Source organism: Danio rerio, chromosome 5 (assembly GCF_052040795.2).
Source record: "Danio rerio strain M-AB ecotype USA chromosome 5, GRCz13ab, whole genome shotgun sequence".
Lineage (NCBI taxonomy): Eukaryota > Metazoa > Chordata > Actinopteri > Cypriniformes > Danionidae > Danio > Danio rerio.
The window spans coordinates 76265621-76287838 of NC_141025.1; the positions used below are offsets into that span (position 1 = coordinate 76265621).

At 36.5% G+C, this 22218-nt stretch overlaps 1 protein-coding gene across 47 annotated transcripts in view; it reads right to left on the reverse strand.

The window, feature by feature from the left end:
• Window positions 1-22218, reverse strand: part of ank1a (ankyrin 1, erythrocytic a) — a 222930-nt gene that overhangs the window by 48677 nt on the left and 152035 nt on the right. For all 47 annotated transcript variants that reach the window (NM_001442989.1, NM_001442988.1, NM_001442992.1 and 44 more), the window contains 6 exon segments: window positions 3916-4080; window positions 7906-8037; window positions 14694-14768; window positions 14914-14998; window positions 17175-17294; window positions 18230-18358. In NM_001442989.1, coding sequence (NP_001429918.1) covers window positions 3916-4080; window positions 7906-8037; window positions 14694-14768; window positions 14914-14998; window positions 17175-17294; window positions 18230-18358 — 706 coding nt within the window.

The window sequence follows — 22218 nt, forward strand, 5'->3', positions numbered from 1 at the left end:
AAGTCTGGCTTCTCTCTACACAGGGTGTGAACACACTCTCTGAAAGCATTTCTTTTTTTTTTTTACAGTTTACAGGGAATGGAAACTGAGTGTGATCAAACAAGTCTTGGATCCAGATGGAAGTGGTATTTCTAAAATATTTCAAAAGAGAAATGATGGCCATAGCTGGTTTAAAATACATTCAACAAGGGTCAGGGTCTGTTTTAGGGGCGGAAATGCAGAGCAGCAGTGTGATGTCCTCACCACACACACTTCAAATGAATAAAGCATATGGCTAGGGGCTCTATCATATAATTAGTAATATGGGTGTTTTAATTTTATTTATTTATTGTTAATTTCAGTCTGGTGCAGTTATCATTTTCATTTGTGCATCCATTAGTGTGCTGGTCAGACAAGAATGTGCTTTGTTGGCACATTACTATTTTGAAGCAACTGAAATAGACCGTACCATTGACCAAAGCTGGCCTAAAGTCATTGACGCAGCGATTTATTTATTTTGTTATTCAAAGCGTAAGGGCCATGCACCTATATATATATATATATATATATATATATATATATATATATATATATATATATATATATATATATATATATATATATATATATATATATGCTAATTACACACACAGGGATATATATATATATATATATATATATATATATATATATATATATATATATATATATATATATATATATATATAACAGTATACAGCTGAAGTCAGAATTATGTGCCCCCCTTTAATGTTTTTTTTCTTTATATATATATATATATATATATATATATATATATATATATATATATATATATATATATATATATAATTCCCAAATGATGTTAAACAGAGCAAGGAAATTTTTACAGTATGCCTGATAATATATTTTTTTTTTTCTGGAGAAAGTCTTATTTGTTTTATTTTGGCTAGAATAAAAGCAGTTTTTAATTTTTAATATCCATTTTAAGGTCAAAATTATTAGCTCCTTTAAGCTACATATTTTTTTCGATAGTCTACAGAACAAACCATCGGTATACATTAACTTGCCTAATTACCCTAACCTGCCTAGTTAACCTAATTAACCTAGTTAAGCCTTTAAATGTCACTTTAAGCTTTAAAGAAGTGTCTTGAAAAGTAACTAGTAAAGTAGTAAAATATTATGTACTACCATCATGGCAAAAATATTTATACATAGTATAAGTTCATGTTCATATACAGCCATATAAGAACAATTCTTGAATCTGATTGGCTGATAGTCGTGCAATATTCTGCAAATAAGAGCACTCGTATAGCCTCTTCACTCTTGTATTACTCCGCCTACATAGAGCTACAAGCAGAGGATACTCTACAGTTTGACAAATATTGCAGTTGTTGGACAACAAAATGTACTTTTGAGGCTTTTTTTAGTCAAGAATGTAGTTGTTTAGATTGCAACTTTACAGTTTATTTATAAGGATAGTGCCTATTTTAAAATATTTATAATTTCAGAGCATCGGATTCAGTTCATCGGCTGCCATTAGCCTGTCTGAGCAGACCAAAGAAAGGGACGGTTGACGTTCCGTCACAAGATGGCAACAAAGACCGCATAATCAGTCCTCAGGGGAGAAAAACAGCATTTTCTCAGAGTAAGTTTTAAACTACAGCTGAACAAATCATTATAAATTAGGTTAGTGACATTCTAAGTCAATCTCTTTCTTTTGTATTTTGTATGTAGTGCTGTATTTATACCATAGTAATCTGGTAGTGTTTGCTTTTTTGCTGTTCATTATTGTGAAATTGCAACAGAGAAATACTGGGATATCTCTAGACTGATGGCATTTCATGCCATTAAGCCATATAATCTTAAAATGTGAGCAATAATCACCTGTTTTGTCATCATTTTAGACATTACGCAAGAGAATCATTGAAATACCAGCTCTAAAGTGACGTTTGTGAAGAGCAATGGCTTTTGCTGTTCTGGCGTCTGCTGCAGATATGAATAAGTGGCGGAAGAAAGTAGTTCCTTGTACAAAAGAGTTTTTGAGACTCTCAGAGTTTGATTTTCTTTTTTATATACACGATTGTGTCGTCAAACTGTTGTACAAACCTAATATCACACTCGTTGCAGTGCGATATGGCTGTATATAATCACTGGTGGTAGGGATGCAACGATTAACCAATTTCACTATTAACCGCGGTTTAATTCGTCAAGGTTTATTAGTCGTAAAGGCTTCTCAACACCGTGGCATGAAACAAAACTGCTGCAACTAAACAAAGTTAAGGGCTGTTCACATTTTGCATCTTTTGCATGCGCAAATTCGCTTCCAATGGAGGCGCACAGCTTGTGTTCACATATTGGGATTTTCATACACATTTCTGCTCGCATCCAAAAAAGAAAAAATACAAAATAATAATACCGAACATTTTTGTAATATGGTTGCTCTAAAGTGCCTTTTAGACAGACATCCAGCAGCGCTTTAACTACATTTGTTCTCTTTAAAAGAGAAATACTTACATTTACTTGAGAAAATACTTTTAATAGATTTACATTAGACAAATAATGTTTATTTATTTATTTATTTATTATTTGTTTATTTATTTATTATTTATTTATTTGTTTATTTATTAATTATTCATTTGTTTTTTATTTGTTTTTTATCTATTTATTTATTACTTATTGATTTATGTATTTTTATTTTTTATGTGATTTATTTGTTTATTTATTATTTTTTATTTCTTTATTTATTAATTATTTATTGTTATTTATTTGTTTATTTATTATTTATTTATTTATGTATTTTTATTTATATGTTATTTATTTATTTGTTTTTTTATTAATTATATGTTTTTTTATTTGTTTATTTATTATTTGTTTGTTTGTTTATTTATTCGTTTATTTTTAAAATGTATTTTCAGTATAAAATTATTACTTGTTTAAACGTCAGAAACTTATCTCACTTATTTTTAAGTCCAAGGAGAAATGGACTATTGTTTGCTCATTATTATTATTTTGTGTTGCACAGTATTATTTGGTTACTGAGCAGCAATCAATAATACTTTAAAATATGAGGAGTTTTCATGTAATTTTAGAAACTAGTAGTTTTATGCATAGTAACCGTGAAACCGTGATTAGTCCTCAGACTATAATCGTACAACCAAAAACTATAATCATTGCATCCCTAAATGGTGGAAAGCATGGGTTGACACGATGCCGCAAGCTTGCTTCCCACCAGTGCCAATTTACAGCCATATTGCACTGCCACTCGTGTGATATTGCTCATTTATAGCTAATATATTTCTACATGTTTGTATTTCCACTGCTTGAAATAAACATATATGTAAGCCATTTTTGCAATATTTTAAAATATATGTTGCATATATGAGATATTTTGTATACATAAAATTCAATATATATATATACAGTATCAGATTTCTATAAGTGCACACTGAAAATTAGAAAATTATTAGATTAAGGTAAGTGGTTGCAAAACAATTTATATGGGCTGAATTTAAGCAAACAAATTAGGTTAAACATTACTAAACTGAATGTAAACATTACTGAACATTGGTTTGTTTAATATCAGACCATAGAAATCACTTACCTTAAGAAAAATCAGTAAATAAAGTGAATAATTTTATGTCTAAAAAATCCACAATTTACATGGGAACGAGAGGATCTTTTACAAAATCTTTGAAAATATTTCCAATTGAGACAGTCTACAAGAGAATATCAACATAATTCTGGAGGGGTGTCTTCAGGTCTGGTCCTGGTGACGTCGGAATCGAAAGAGGAAATGTTAGATTCACGGCCAAACATATAGAGGGACAGATTTAGGGAAGATTGAGCTTCAGATATCAGCTGGATGAGAGGAAGAGCCAGCAGCGGATTATGTGGGATAAAGTGAAGACGAGTGCAAAGCAAATGTCTCTCTCTTACCATTTGTGATTCCAGGTGAGAGATGGTCTCGGTCGTGATGCCTAGACCTAGAAGCGTCCTGCTCCCAGCCCCCCTGCTGACCCGCCGGTGGTCCTCCCTGGCCCTCCATCATGTTCACAATGTCCACTCGGTCGATGCTCTTGAGGGCCACGTACAGGCTGTCCACTAGAGTGGTGAGAGACACACAGATGGTGGAGAAATGGAGAAGGGGAAGACAGGGTAGTTGGACATAAAGGATGAGGACAGAGACACGCCACTGACAAAACCAAAGGATTTCAAGACACTATTAGCAAAGACAATAATTTGGGGTTAAGTGCACAAATCTCTATTCAGTTTGTTAATCAAAGCAAGATGTACTGTGGATGAATCTGTCTCAGTCACGTGACCGATTTCTTTACAGCCACCATATTCATCGCCATCAGGAAAAAAACAGTCCAAAACTAACTATATCAAACCAGATATTGAGGTAAAATTGGCTTTATATTCACACATTCAGACTTTCTCCTTAATATTATCATTTCAGAAAAGTAGTATTTGCAAATTCTGGAATCATATTAGCAGCCAGTGACTATGTTTCACAGTCATTTTGACTAAACATTGTTCGCCGTCAATTAATTAGTGCTAATGTTGCTTTAAAGACATACTTGCCTATGATTTTAGACTGTATATTTAAAGTACCATGGTAAACAATTAAGGGAGCATGTCGCAAGTTGTCACTGAACGAATGTACAAATATAAAACCAGCTTTACCTCAATCTAAAAGATGAATACTTCAAGTTAATTTTATTGAGTATACTTGAGTAATGTAGACGTATATTTTGAATTTAATTAACATATTAACATCAACTCTATTTACTACTATTTGTATACTTGTAACTGTACTAATTTAATACATGTTGAGACTAAATTGGCTCACTTTTAATAAACAAAGGGATCATTTAAACAGGCCGTCTGCTGGGACTTAAAAAGTCTTAAACTAAAAAAACATATATATATATATATATATATATATATATATATATATATATATATATATATATATATATATATATATATATATATATATATATATATATACATATAAATTTTAGGCCTTATTTTAGGCCACTTTAAATATGTTTTCATTTTAATTTGTCCATGTAAAGCTACTTAATTAGGTCAACACTCATCCAATCACCAACTAAAAAATCTTTATTTAACTAATATTATAATAGCTCATTTAAATACCTTTATATTTTTATTATCTTTCTTAAAATATCATTTATTTAAAGGTTTTTTAGTTTATTATAGTATTATTTTTCTAAATTATGTTTTTAAAAAGTTAAAAAGGTTTGCTTATTTTTACAACTTGGCTAAGAAAAAACTGATATGATTTTGTTTTTTGTTTTTTTGATGGGGTAAGTAAAAATGATTTTAAACAGTTTTTCATCTCATTTTAAGCTTGAACAACTAAATGAGTGTCTAATGTCTAACTTATGTCTAATGAACAGATTATAATTTAATTACATTACAACTTTTATGCTGTAAAACGAGCCGTATGAAACTGAAAATAGTTTAACCTTTCACTGAAAGTTTATCAGTAGAGGAAAAAACATATACCCTATAAGAGGCGACATTAAAGGTACAATATGTTGGATTGCCAGTCCATAATCAGAATATTGTGATTGTAATTATCAGAAAAAGGTTTTTTTTTTTACCAGGCACCTCTGATGACAACTGGATGCACATGCAGGTTGCCAGATTGACGACATCAACAGGAGCGTGAAGATCAATCATTACAGCTAATGTTTATGCTTTTAATATTTGAATTGTTCACAAAATAAAAAACACCTCATGTGGATTTTTATAACTCTGAATCTGCTTCTCATTTCAGAGGCTGGTAACTGTCTTCCAGAGGTCGTATTTTTGTCTGATTCCGCATACACTCATATATATAATTGGGTGAAATGGCAGTGTTGAAGAACGGGTGTTAAAATGGATGGATGAAGGAGCACAAACTAAACACCTACCGTAAGGCATGTCCTAAATGATCGATAGCCCCGCACTAAAAGACTGATAGCCTTACCCTAAATGCCAGACAGCCCCACCCTAAAGGACTGATAGCCCCACCCCCTAAAGGACTGAAAGCCCCACCCTAAATTACTTACAGCCTCTGCACTAAAGGACTGATTGCTCCGCACTAAAAGACTCACCATAAATGCCGGATAGCCCCGCAATAAAAAAGGACTGACAGCCCCACCCTAAATGACTTATAACCCCGCTCAAAAGGACAGATAGCCCTGCCCTAAAGGACAGATAGCCCTGCCCTAAAGGACTGATAGCCCCACCCTAAATGTCGGGGTGGCTGGACAGCCACGGCTTAAATAACTTATAACCCCCGCACAAAAGGACTGATTTCCCCGAACTAAAAGACCCACCCTAAATGCCGTATAGCCCCACCCTAAAAGACTGATAGCCCCACCCTAAATGTCAGATAGCCCCGCCCTAAACATACAATAACCTCGCACTAAAGGACTGATAACCTCACCTTAAATATCGGATAGGCCCACCCTAAATGACTTATAACCCTACACTAAAGAACAAATAGCCCCGTCCCAAAGGACTGATAGCACCACAATAAATGTCAGATAACCCTGCTCTAAACGACTGATAACCGCGCACTAAAAGAGTGATAACCCCACCTTAAATGCACCCTAAATGACTGATAGCCCCACCCCAAATGACTTATAGCCCACACTAAAGGACCCACCCTAAATGCTGGATAGCCCCACCCTAAATGCCAGACTGCCCCGCACTTACGGACTGATAGCCCCACCCTAAATTACTCAAAACCCCACACTAAAGGACAGATAGCCCCACCCTAAAGAACTGATACCCCCACCCTAAAGAACTGATAGCCCCACACTCAATGTCAGGTAGCTCCGCCCTAAACAACTGATAACCCCGCACTAAAAGAGTGATAACCCCACCTTAAATGCCCGATAGCCCCACCCTACAGGACTGATAGCCCAACCCTAAATGTCAGGTAGCCCTGCCCTAAACGACCGATAACCCCGCACTAAAAGAGTGATAACCCCACCTTAAATGCCAGATAGCCACGCCCTAATAGACTGATAGCCCCACCCTAAATGATTTATAATACAGCACTAAAGGACAGATAGCCCCACCCTAAAGGACTGATAGCTTCACCCTAAATATCAGATAGCCCAGCCCTAAACGGCCGATAACCCTGCGCTAAAGGAGTTATAACCCCACCTTAAATGCCGGATAGCCATGTCCTAAAGCACTGATAGCCCCATTCTAAATGTTGGATAGACCAGCCTCAAATGACCGATAGTACTGCCCTAAATTACTAATTGCCCCGCCCTAAATTACTGATAGCCCCACCATAAAGGACTGATAGCCCCACCCTCATGGAATCCCATGTGACCAGGAAAGTTGTTTTAAGGAGGAAGGGAATGTTATGGTGTTTGATTAAAGTTCATGGGGTCAAATGAATTTTTACTACATAATACATGATACACTGTTTACAACAAGAACATACATATAAATATAATAAGAGTACATGTTGATTTCATAACAACTTCAAGCTAATTTAAAAACTGAGGCTTACTTTATGAGAAATACTTCATTTGAACTTTTTAAAAATAGATAGCACATACGATTTTTCCACTGTAAGTTTAGAGGATGAAAGGATAGAGAAAGGGAGGAAACTGCAGGACAGCAGGACCCGAAGCACAGCAAGACAGCTAGCTCGCTAGTTGTGCAATGCTAATTCGCATTCCACAACCTGGCAAGTAACTTTATGAAGTTAGAACAATTGAGTCGTGCCCCACAGCATTGCACATTAAAAGCATGCCAGTACTTCTATAGCAACAAATATGGCAGCATGTTCATACAGTTACGTCACATGAGACAGATGAAAAAAGCTCACACAGATAATCGAGGTATTCTTAAAGGATCATAGTGAATGGACGCTAGGGCACTCACTTTTGGCTCTCTTCCCCTCTCGGGCGGCCCACAGGTTGAGCAGCGTTGAGCTCTGCTCTAAAAGGGAGTTGGGATTCTCCACACGGATCTTATTTATTTCATCTACATTAAACTGCAGTTCCCGTCCCAACTCTGCACAGGAATTAGACAGGAGACATTACGCCGCGGCATGAATGAACATGCTTCATCACTCATTCCAGTGGCTGATTTTAGATTAAGCACAGTTTAGTTGAAGTATGACCAAATTTGTGCCACTCAATAAAAGACTTTTATGTAAATAATAGTGCTGGGCGAACATTAATCATGATTAATGGCATCCAGAATAAAAGTTTGTTTTGAGATATAATATATGTGCGTGTGTTATATATATATTATGTATACAATGCTCAGCGTAAATGAGTAGTGATGGGGAAATTAAGCTTTCTGAACCAGTGAAGCGCTCGACTCGTTAAAGGTTGGAAAAAGGTTTGTTACTTAAAGCTTTCTAAATTAGAGCTCGATGAGGACCTCTTCTGGTTAAAGTGAGGGAAAGCACTGTGTTGCAATAATGTCACAACATTCACAACTGACCAACTCAATTATGTAGAAATACAACAATAGTAATATAAACACATTGGGCCCTATCATACACCCGGCGCAGTGTGGCGCAAGGCGTGACGCAGTAGTCTTTTGGTAGTTTAAGCTTGGCGCAAGAGTCGTTTTGAGGCGTTGCGCTACGCTGTTTAAATAGCAAATGCATTAGCGCTCATTTGTGCGCCCATAGGCGTTCTGGTCTAAAAAGGAAGGCGTTCTGAGGCGGACCGCTGGCGCGTTGCTATTTTGAGAATCTATAATAGATTTTTCATTAGACCAAAACTAACCCGGTCTAAACTCCGGCGTAGAGTTGCACCTCGCTAACACACTGCTTAATACACACAAGAGAGCAATAAATATCTTTACATATGAAAAAATGTAAATATTAAGGATATATATAGGACATAATAAGAATAGATATAGAATATAAATATAAAAGACTAAAATATTACAAAACATATTATTTTCTAGCCTACATAAATATGAAAAATCACTACTTTTATGTCTTCTTCATCTCGGGAGGCTTTTTTAGTTCATTCATAAAAATTTGCTTTTGTATAATGTTATTATTATTAGCAGTATTATTTATTATATCCATATTTATATTTGTTTTATTAAAAACAAGCTTAGATTTGCCCACCTGTCAGGTTTTAGACCATATGGGGCACAGCATGTGTTTTAGGATATAACTCAGGTTTTTGAACACATTTTGTTATTATTGTTGATTTATTCGTTTGCTGGAAATTAGAACTGAATTTAGAAATAGTTTTGAAACTAATATTTGCGCTTAACAAACAAAAGTATTTATTTATAGGCTAATTGATGTCTGTGCGTAAAGGTTTCCCTTTCCAAGAGCGAAAGTGAAAGTGATCCATTATCTCTCATTCTCACGCAGTAGATGCTCTGTTTAACAGTTCTGTTAAAAAACTGTTAACTGTTCACTGTTTGCTTGTGAAATGCTCATTTTTTCCACTTAGACTTACTTTGCGTCCTGTAAATAGCGAATGCGCTTTTGGCGCGACGCAGCTGGGTCTTAAAGGGAATTCACATCCGCACGGTTTATGAGAATAAAAGCCTTTGAATATTTTACCAGACACATTTACTTGCTGGATGTTAGTCCAACACAATCTCACGGCAATTCGTAACTTTTTCATTTAGTGGCTGATTCGTATGAATTCGTACGATCTAATTCATACAATTTAGTACGATTTGCTTATCCCCGAATGACGGTTGGGGTTAGGGGTGGGGTTAGGTGCCACGCCTCCTTTTTAAAATCGTACCATTTTGTACGACTAAACTTGTACGAATTCGTACGAATTAGCCACTAAACTGGCAAAACGTAAAATACTTACGTTTTCTCGTGAGATCAGGCTGGTTAGTCAGATAACGTTAATATGTTCATCCTAATGTCAACCGTGTAAATAATTATCGATAAGATGCTTATGATAAGCCAATGTTTGTTTACCTTCAAGCTTTGCGTGTGCCCATGATGAGCGCCAGCACACACACATATCATGTACATCTCGACATGCGAAAGTGTTTCTCTATATGTTTTCATCGAAGTTGTTCACAATACTGATCCATCCACAGAGTTTGTGATGTAGTCAAATGTTTACAAACACAAACGCATTTCTGGGTAATGATGTCAGAATTTACCGCTAGTTTGGAATGAATGTGTGAACGCTCTTTTCCGGAAAAATTCCGGAACGTCCTCGCCTGTGTGAACAGCGCTATTTTGAATCTACCGGTAAAGTCATTCCGGAAATTTTCCATATATTTACCGGTATCACTGTGTGAAAGGGGCTTATGGCTGCACCAGCCAGCTGGCCTCCGTTAAACACTAAACTACAATATGCAGTGGTTTTCTTTAAAGATAGTTGTAAAAAATATGCTAATACACTTTAGTATGGTTCAAAACCTTTTTTACAATTAATTACGATTGTATTTTAGATTAATTACTGGTGTGTGGGAGCGCTGCAGTGCTTTGAAACAGCAGAAATGTATGTAATTGACGCCTAATCTCTCGCTATACACTTTAGGGCGTACTCACACTATGCTATCCAAATCATGCCCAGGCCTATTTCACGGATTGTTTGAGAAGTGTGAATGCGCTGAAATGGGCTCAGATGGTCAGAAACTTGTAAATAACTCATGACAGAATAAAGTTTCGTTAAACCAAGCACACCATTGTTTTTCTTGTGAAATTCCCAATAAGTTTGATGTGTCAAATGACCCTCTTCCTATTGAAAAAAACTAAAGTTGGATCTAAGATGGCCGACTTCAAAATTGCCGCCATGGTCACCACCCATCTTAAAAAGTTTGCCCCCTCACATACACTAATGTGCCATAAACAGGACGCTAATATCACCAACCATTCCAATTTTATTAAGGTGCATCAATATAAATAGCCCACCCTGTATGATGTATATAGCTTATATCTAAATATCTATATGTAAATATAAATAAACATTTTATCAAATATATTTGTGTATTTTTATATACATAATAAATAAACAGCGCACACACACATATTAGGTCAAAAATAACTTTTATTTTGGATGCAATTAATCGCGATTAATTTTGGCCTAATCAATTATTTGACAAATCAGTAATCAATCATATACAGGCTGTATACATTGGGGGATAAAGAATAAGTAAACAAATCTAAATAACATTTAGATAACTATGAACTGGAAATCAGTGTAAAAAACAAAAAAACAAACAAAAACAAGCGGACAAAACTAATAATTGGACTTTTCTCTGCAATAGTGTTATACCAATTTGTATTTGAATTTGTTCTACCAATTTGATTCTCCTTCTAAAAATATTAGATTTGAAATCTACGGCTTTTAAATTTTAAAGCAATGATGTGTAAGCAGGAGATACAAACAATAAAATACAGTATAAAATGTCAATTTAACATACAGTTGAAGACCAAATGATCAGCCCTAGCTCCTGCAAAATACTATTCATTCATTCATTCAGTTTAGTTTCTTAATTATTTTGTGTGTTTTCTCTCAGCTGCAACCCATCACTGGGAAACACCCATACACTCTTGCATTCACACACATACTCATACACTATACGGACAATTTAGCTTATTCAGTGCATGTGTTTGGACTGTGGGGGAAACCGGAGCACCCTGAGGAAACCCACGCCAACACGGGGAGAACATGCAAACTCCACACAGAAATGCCAACTGACCCAGCCAGGACTTGAACCAGCGACCTTCTTGCTGTAAGGTGACATTGCCAACCACTGTGCCACCATGTCACCCTATATCTTAAGATATACTAATTTATTCATTTATTCAAATTTATTTAATATGATCTTTAGTTTTAGGTCTGAAAAGCTGATATTGATTCATAATTGTGCTACTATTTGTCACTCATCTACACTTGTATTATAAACAAAACCAATGATTGCTTTATTAATAGTGTAAATGGTATCGTATGACTTTCAACAATCTGGAACGCTTTCAAATTTCTAATCTAAATATTAATTGATTATTGATTTGTCATTTGATCCATCATCAGGGTGCATGAATGGCTCCCCACACTGTAAAGATATCTGTTGATGAATAGTTTCTGCAGTTTGTGATTCACAAGTTTATTTATGGTTGCGAATTGCATTATGGGATGTTGATCTCTGCTCTGTTGACTTTTGATGTTGAAATATCAACTCTACAGTTTAACAAAGTGACTTTTGATGACATTTTAGTAGTTTGAAATATAATATAATGTGTAAGAAATACATATAATACACACATACATACATATAAATATATATATATATATATATATATATATATATATATATATATATATATATATATATATATATATATATATATATATATATATATAAACAGTTGAAGTCAGAATTATTAGCCCCCTGTTTATTTTTTTAACCAATTTCTGTAACCAGTTTTAATAACTCATCTCTAATAGCTGTTTTATTTTATCTTTGCCATGATGACAGTAAATAATATTTGACTAGATATTTTTCAAGACACTTCTATACAGCTTAAAGTGACATTTAAAGGCTTAACTAGGGTTATTAGACTAACTAGGCAGGTTGGGGTAATTAGGCAAGTTATTGTATAACGTTGTTTTTTTCTGTAGACTAAATAGCTAAAAAAATAGCTTGAAGGGGCAAATAATTTTGTCCTTAAATGATTTTAAAAAATTAAGAACTGCTTTTATTTTAGCCGAAATAAAACAAATAAGCCTTTCTGCAGAAAAAAAAAAAATATTATCAGACATACTGTGAAAATGTCCTTGCTCTGTTAAACATCATTTGGGAAATATAAATTTTTTTTTTAATTAAATTAAAAGGGGGGAGAATAATTTTTCAAGTCTATAAAATAACAGAAAATGTTGTTGTATAGCAAGTTGTTTGTAGCACAAAACCCAGAAAATATATCACTTTAAAACAGGGGTCTCAAACTGAAATTGAGGGGTGAGGGGGCATATCAGTGACTGACAATTCATAGGAGGGCCGCTTTAACATTTAAGCATAACAAAAATAGTGGAAACCTGATGTAATTGATGCACTCAGTCACTCTTCGCCAGAGTAAATGCAGTCAAAGCTTCTTTTTGTTTGTTGTTCTACATATTGAAGGGGACGTTTAAACTGCTATAAAAGTACCACAATTTAATAATAGGCATAATAACATTAATTATTATTCTGTCCAATTCAATTGTACTCAACCAAAAGCACAAGAGCAGAAAGCAGATTGAGTAACTTTAGTAACTTTACTGGCAATTACCCTTCTCGGTATCTTTCTTTTTTTTTATAAAACTACAACAAAGAAAAAAAGCAGGCTACAGTTTGACAAATGTTACTGTTGTTAGTCAACAAAATGTACTTTTGAGGCTTTTCTAGTCAAGAATGTAGTTGTTCAGATTGCAACTATGCAGTTTATTTGTAAGAATAGTGCCTATTTTAAAATATTTACAATTTCTGACAGCTCGTCGGCGACGAGAACCACATAATAAGCCCTTGCTCAGTGTGTTCTCTTGAGCGCGAATAAAAAAGCTGAAAAACAGAAGCCTCGTGGTTTTAAGGTGGACCGGATAGAGTCAATAAGAAGCTGCGAATAAGAAGCTGAATTCAGCCTTGTCCCTCCTTATCGCAAACACAACAGCAGTCTGGTGAGTAATCTCTGTAGACGAATGGGATTTCATGTCACGTTCAGTCTTATAATCTTAAAATGTGAGCAAAATTTGCTGTTTTGTCATCACCTTAAGGGGGTCACACACCAGAAGCAACGCTTCACATTACATTATTGAGTCATTCAAACACTAGCTCTAAAGTGACGTTGATGAATTAGTAACAGCTTCTGCTGTTCTGACGTCAGCTGCAGATGTGAATGAATGGTGGAAGAAAGTAGTTCCTAATACAAAAGGGTTTTAGACTCTGTGTTTGATTTTATTTTTTGTATGTACAAGATTGTGCCGTCGAACTGTTGTATAAACGTAATATCACACTCGTAGCAGTGTGCTATGGCTGTATATCAGCACTGGTGGGACGCTAACGCACGCCTTTCCCAAATGATGTTTAACAGAGCAAGGACATTTTCACAGTATGTCTGATAATATTTTTTCTTCTTGAGAAAGTCTTTTTCGGGTAGAATAAAAGCAGTTTTTAATTTTTTAACACCATTTTAAGGTAAAAATTACCCCCTTTAAGCTATTTTTTTTCTCGATTGTCTACAAAACAAACCATCGTTACATAATAATTTGCCTAATTACCGTTACCCTAATTTTTGACCGCAAGCCGGTAGTCTAATACCCTTGCTTTAAACTATTAAAAATGTTAATAAAAGTCACTTTTTCAAACTTTTCAAGGTTAAAAGTTGTTAGAACAAAGATCAAGGTGTCATAATGCAATTCAAAAGTATAAATCTGGAAAAAATAAAAACATGATACACAAAATACAGAAAATGCTGTTTTACAGATATTTTCACAGTGCGTATAGCATGAAAAAAAAAAGTTTAGCTTGTGCAAAATGATCTGTTGTAAAGCCAAAGAATGAAATCTCATCTGCACATGCTAGACTGTGTGACATTTAGATCCTACAGTGAATGACTTGTCAAAACATTTTGTATTCGCTATGCAACAGACACATGGAAACCAGAGATGTGTTGACAAGACATGGGCAGTTTAAGCATATTAAGCGAAAAGAAGGTGCATCCAAACCCTCACACTCACCAGCCCAGCTCAGGCCTAGCTGTTCAGCTATTAAAGCCATCTTTAACTCCGTCCTTTCCATGGCGCTCAGTGATGCTGCAGAAACCAGACCATCATTGGCTCAAGAGTTCAGCAAATCTGATGCTGCAGCTCACATCTTATTCAAAGCAGGGTCAGGCAAAGGTTGTATGAGATTTGGGGGCTTAACATGCAGGAGAAGTCAGTGTGGGAGCCGTCTTACCCATTGCCGGTTCATTCAGAGCGCTGTATCTTTCTCTGAGAGCCAGAGGAGTCAGAGTCCTCCTCCGCTCATCGCTGCCCATAATCTGTCAGATGAAGAGAAACGCTCTGTTAGAGGACAACTGCAGAGTTAAACAGATGTTTTTAATGTTCCTAGTTTCACAGATCTACTGGTCAGAGCAGTTGTAATGTTATCCTTATATCAGAATCAGAATCATAACATTTGTTTTTCCTCAGGACATATCCAACTTAAATAGTTTTCTCATCCATTGCTACCTGCTTTCTTATTGTCATAATCAATACAGGACCCTTACTGTTGGTCTCTGTAACCAATAAAGGCTCTTTTTTGCAAATAATATTATATGAATACTTTTATTTTTATGTATATCCTTAAAACTTATGGAGATGTCTATCCTCATCCAGATGGCTCTGCTGTTTGGTAAAATTGCTCTGATTGGTCAGACGGCTTTACTCTGCTCTGACTGGTCAGATGGTGCTACTCTTATCTGATTGGTCAGATTACTCTACTCCGCTCTGATGGTTCTACTCTGCTCTGGTTGGTCAGATGGCTCTACTCTGCTCTGATTGGTCAGATGGTTCTACTGTGCTCTGATTGGACCAATGATTCTACTCTGATCTGATTCGTCAGATTACTCTACTCCGCTCTGATGGTTCTACTCAGCTCTGATAGGACAGATGGTTCTATTCTTCTCTGATTGGACAGATGGCTCTACTCTGCTTTGACTTGTGGGATGGTCTTCCTTTTCTCTTTTTCGTCAGGTTGCTCTACTTTGCTCTGATTGGTCACATGCTTCTATTCTGATCTGATTGGTCAGATTGCACGGCTCTGATGGTTCTATGATTGGTCAGATGGTTCTACTCTGCTCTGATTGGACCAATGGCTCTACTCTGATTTGATTGGTCAGATTGCTCTACTCTGCTCTGATGGTTTAATCTGCTCTGATTGATCAGATGATTCTACTTTGCTCTGATTGGTCACATGGTTCTATTCTGATCTGATTGGTCAGATTGCACGGCTCTGATGGTTCTATGATTGGTCAGATGGTTCTACTCTGCTCTGATTGGACCAATGGCTCTACTCTGATTTGATTGGTCAGATTGCTCTACTCTGCTCTGATGGTTTAATCTGCTCTGATTGATCAGATGATTCTACTTTGCTCTAATTGGTCACATGGTTGTACTCTGCTCTCATTTGTCAGATGATTCTACTCTGCTTTGATTGGTCAGATTTTTATACTTTGCTCTAATAAGTTACATAGTTCTACTCTGATCTGATTGGTCAGATGGCTCTGCTCTGATTGGTCAGATGATTCTACATTGCTCTAATTCAGGGGTGTCAAACTCAATTCCTGGAGGGCCGCAGCCCTGCACAGTTTAGTTCCAACCCTGCTCCAACACATTTACCTGTAGGTTTCAAACAAGCCTGAAGGACTCACTTAGTTTGATCAGGTGTGTTTAATTAGGGTTGGAACTAAACTGTGCCGAGCTGCGGCCCTTTTGGAGCTGAGTTTGACACCTGTGCTCTAATTGGTCACCTGGGTTTACTCTGATCTGATTGGTCAGATGGTTCTACTCTGCTTTGATTGGTCAGATGGTTCTCGTTTGCTCTAATTGGTCACATGGTTCTACTCTGATCTGATTGGTCAGATGGCTCTACTCTGCTCTGATTGGTCAGATGGTTCTACTTTGCTCTAATTGGTCACATGGTTCTACTCTGATCTAATTGGTCAGATGGCTCTACTTTGCTCTAATTGACCAGATTGCCCTAATTGGTTAGATGGTTCTACTCTGTTCTGATGAGTCAGATGGTTCTTCTTTGCTCTGATTGGTCAGATGACTGTACTCAGCTCTTATTGATTAGGTTGCTATACTCCACTCTGATGGTTCTACTCTGCTCTGATTGGTCAGATGGTTCTACTCTGCTCTTTTTGGACAGATGACTTTGCTCTTATGAGTCAGATGCTGTATTCTGCTCTGATTGGTCAGATTGCACTACTCTGCTTTGATTGGTCAGATGGTTCTACTCTGCTCTTTTTGGTCAGGTTACTGTACTCTGCTCTGATTAGAGGGTTTTACTCTACTCTGCTCTGACTGGTCAGATTGCTCTACTCTGCTCTGATTAGTCAGATGCTCAAGATACTCTGATTTTTTTTAAATTCTGCAGACAGTTTACGTTCACAAAGAACTTACTAGCACATCGCACATAAGAAAACAGTGTTCGTCAACTATTGTCTTTAGTACCTTAATGCACGGCGGCATGGTCACGTTGAGGTTGCACAGCACGTGTTGGCTGTCTTCATATTTGGTTGACTTGCGCAAGAAAGACAAAAAGCCAGAGGGGTCTTTACTGCTGTCCCTCACCTGAGATAGAGATAAATTAAGCACAAACGAGTGATTATGATACAGGTATTTAATATTTTAAAAATACTAAATGGCAAATGCCTTATTCCACACAAATGCTCTATCGAGGTCAACAGAACTTTAGAAGACAGAACTAGACATTGTGCGAAAAATTTCTTTTGAGTTCTATTGATTCTTCCATCTACTTAAACCAGTCTGGGGTTTCTCCTCTGACCTTAAGCCAGTTTCACCCACACAACTAATTCTCTAAACTAGTATCTTTTATGGCCCATTTTCTGTAAACCCTAGCGATGGCTGACACATTTAAAGTCTCTTAAAGCCAGGCTCACTTATTCATTTATTCATTCATTCATTCATTCATTCATTCATTCATTCATTCATTCATTCATTCATTCATTTATTCATTCATTCATTCATTCATTCATCCATTCATTCATTCATTCATTCTTTCATTCTTTCATTCATTCATTCATTCAGCTTAGTCCCTTATTTATCAGGGGTAGCCAAAGCAGAATGAAATGCCATTTATTCCAGCACATTTTACGCAGCCTTTCTAGCCACAACCCAGTACTGGGAAACACACACTCACATTTACACACACACTCATACACTAAGTCGAATTTAGTTCAGTCAATTCACCTACAGCACATGTGTTTGGACTGTGGTGGAAATCGAAGCACCAGGAGGAAACCCACATGAACACGGTGAGAATATGCAAACTCCACACAGAAATGCCAACTGGCCCAACCGGGACTCAAACCAGCAACCCTCTTGCTGTGAGGCGCCAGTGCTAACCACTGAGCCACCGTGCTGCCCTAAAGCCAGGCTCACATTGCAATTCTGGACAAAAGATTCCTGTAATCCTTAAATTGCCTAATAAGTTAGTCTAGGATTTTTGAGCATACAAATACTGTAGTGCATGCAATTTACTTTACCTTGACGGACACAGGCAGTCTGTTGTCTTTAAAGGCCTGGAAGCTGAAACAGCGAGGCTGCTGGGCTGCTTTTCTTATAGGAACCAAGTTTCCTGAACACTCCAAATACAGCGGCATTCCCTCCATCACCTACAGAACACACACACACATGGGGAGATTTAGGCTTACAGGAGATGCATCTAAAAGTTGCAGTTTAGCAATTAACATTATCTTTTAAAAGTCAATAAGAAACATTAACTCATAAGGAAATCTGATCTGACATATATATATATATATATATATAATTATAGCTTATAAATTTGAACATATAGAGCAGGGGTCACCAAATTTGTACCTGGAGGTCCGGTGTCCTGCAGATTTTAGCTCCAACCCTAATCAAACACACCTGAACAAGCTAATCAAGGTCTTACTAGGTATACTTGAAACACCCAGGCAGGTGTGTTGAGGCAAGTTGGAGCTAAACCCTGCAGGGCACCGGACCTTCAAGACCGAGATTGGTGACCCCTGATATAATGTATATATTTCTAATTCCAACAGTTAAAAAAATATAGCTATTTTTTTACATTTTGAAATATATGTTGCATATATGTAATTTATGTGAAATCCAAACATGTGCTGCGTCCCAATTCGCATACCATTCACCTTAAATAGTATTCGAAAATTGAATTAGTATGTCCCAAATCGTAGTATTTTGAAAATAGTATGCCAAAGGTTCCTGGATGGTTTACTATTTCCGGTAAAAATCTTAGGTGTAGAAGTGTCCATACTCTAACCGCTGATATTGCCCACAATACATTACTTGTTGGACATGAATTCGATTAGAACTACAAATGAAGATAAAAAGTGTAAATAGACTAGAAACATGGTGGCCACGCGAAACCAACCGTCAAGCAGAAAGGCTACGATAAAGATGTTTGTATGACTGTTAAATAATACCTGGCCAACTGGAACATGTTTAAACCACGTGTTCTGTTTTGTGTTTCATCTGCAACAGCAATACTGAACTTGTATAAAGACGTGTTTGGACATTAACGTCTGAATGCATAAATATCCAAAGACCTGAGGAGATTTCTCTGCATGAAATGACTTGTGAATTAAAGATTAACCTGCTGCTGCTTCTCCAATAAGGTGTGGATGATTGATGCTCATAACCAAGCATACGACTGATCATAATCATCTGTTAACGAGTAAGAAGTATGTCACAAAGCTTGCAAAACTATTCCGACACACTCAAAAGTATATACTTTTCCTTCACAAAAAAAGTACACACTTTTAAGGTGTAGTATAAGTATGCAAATTGGAGGCAGCAATGATCTTGTATGTCATATATGTAATTTGCATACATTGTCACATGTCAAAGTTGTATATGGGAATCTTTGTAGAGCACTCTGTAATGTATGGTGGCTGCAAAATGGAAAAAAAAACAGGCATGCATGTAGGAAAGCACTAGTAAATTGGGAAATCCTTCAGTGTGACAACACAAACCAATGCAAATACAGAAATGTACTACAAATAGGTCTAACCACAACGGAAATGTGTCGGGGACTCCAAGAAGTGATAGACCTGGCTGATTCCTGTTTAGAGTGAGCATGCTTTTCTAATGTATTTGCCTTTGTTTTCTTAACTTGCAGCAGGTTTGAGCTCTCTCAGCCTTCATAGTAATGTCAAATCTTTCAGATTATTAAAAATACAAATGTAGCTGTGGATTTTATTCATGTCGGCTTTTTGTTCCAGAGCGGAGAATGAAGTTTGAGTTTAATTCTACTTCACTATACTTGTTTGGGGAAAGATCCACATATGAGTATTGGTTAAATGCTTTCCCTCACCTTCATTCATTTTCATTTTGGCTTAGTCCCTTTAAAGACCCTCCAGTACTTTTTTTTTTTTTTGAGATTTTAACAGATTTGTGTGTGTTGAGCATCAGTTAAGACAGTGTTAGCACCTGTTAGCTTTAATTGTGGGGAAAACTGGATAGATTTGAGCTTTTATCAGCTAATTTTTAGCTTCCGGTTTTAAAATTATTTTTGAGGCGGATCAAAATCCGTGACGTAGCGCAAAACTGCAGGTGCAAAGATGACGCGTCGAGTTCGCATTATTATTCATGGCAGAGTTTTCTTATCCTATGAAAAGAGCCGGCTTAATTATTCATGACTGCGCGTGCTTTCCGAAAGCAAGGTAGACCTGCCAGTGCCAAGCTGTGAGATCCTACCTTGATGACTGGGTGAGAACGCGTCCACGGCACACAGTATTTAGCTGTTCATGAAGGGTCGTATGTGTTTGTTTCCATGATCCACGGGGTTTGTTGCATGTTTTTCCCTGCGATGCTGTCAGGGCCGATACAGCAAAGCTGTTTGTGTGCAGCGAGCATTTTTGTCAGGAGAGCAGTACGAGAATTGGAGAATGGCGGACGCTGTCTTTTATCAGGAGTTCGTTCACATTTAGACACATCGCCGTGCTGCTGTTTTTGCCGATATCCTCCAGATTACCAGCAGGGCTAAGGGTTAAAATAGACGAGGCAAGAGACCTTCTGCACTGAGTCTGCATTCAGACGCGGGGATTGAGGGAGAAGTCCTCATTTAGTGTTTATATGAACACGTTATCTTTAAAATTATATAAATTGTGGTTGTGTGTATATGAAATTATGAATAACAAATGTCGCAGGGCATTCAATTACTGTTTATTTCTTAGCATTTTAACTTCGTAAACTTTAAACTCATGCGTCTCCTCACGGTTTGTGTCTCATTTTGTGAGCTAACTGACAACAGTTGTTCGCTCCCCTCCTTCTCCCCTGCAGGCCACGCCCACTCTCACCCTTTGCTCGTGGAGCTCCACGCCCATTATGATGCAACTTTTGACAAAAATCTGACGTAGACCTGAACCGAGAGTGAGGGGTGTCATGACCCTTTAAGGTTAGTACTGGTTTAAATATTCTGCTATGCTGATGTACAGGGATCTGTTGCGCCGCCCTCTTTTGAAAAGAGCATCTCATTTTAATTTAAAGCAACAGTCACCAAAAAAACACAATTTGGATCAGAGCCTAAAGGGGCTGTGTTATGATTTATGTTTTTTTTCTGTTTTTTTCACCCTCCTCTCCGTTTGCTCAACCCTAGGTTTCTTATTGGTTTATTATTCTGTCCATCATCATTATGACGCTCTCCGGTTCCACCAATCCCAGGACGAGCCGCAAGTATTTAAAGCCCTGTCAGTCCAGTGTGTGGTGTGCGCCCTGCCTCGGCGTACCCTTTGTGCTCCACGCAATTTGTTTGTGCAAATGCTTCGTCTATTTTGTGATCTCTCAGTTACTGTGATAATTCGAGTTGCTTGTTGAACTTTGTTGGCTTTAAGTAACATATGATGATGGTTGTGTGATTCTGAACTAAGATTTAACGGACTTATCCGGTTTGTTTAGTTTTAGTTTAGATTGATGTTTTGTTAGATTAGTTTGAGTGTTTTGCCACCCGTGTATTTTTTGAGCTTTGTAGTTTGATTAGTTTAGTTCGGGTGTCGTACACACTGAAGATCTCGGTTTTTATTTGTGTTTCTTTATGACGCCTAGTTTAGATATTAGATTTAAGGATTGTTTTGTTTTTGTTAATTTCTTTGATTTGGCTTACACTCGTTGTTCTTGTTTAAAGATAATAATTATAAATGTTTGTTTGTTTGTTTGTTTTTTCTCCCCCATTTATTATTGTTACATGTTTCAATTCAATTATTCAGTAAAAGCTTTAAATGAGAGTAACTGAACCTTGCCTCATTATTGATCCGTCGCACACATTACACCTGTCTCACTTAAATGTTACAGCATCCCACTTTAACATCATAAAACACGTAACAGGCTGTTTCAAAGAGTTGTAAAACAATTTGTGCAGTATTTTGAGCTGAAACTTCACTTCACATCTTGTAAAAAGGGGCACAATAGGTTCCCTTTAAGAGGCCTAAAAACACAAACTTTTAAAAGCAGGTTTCTAATAAAAGCCTTTGAAAATAAT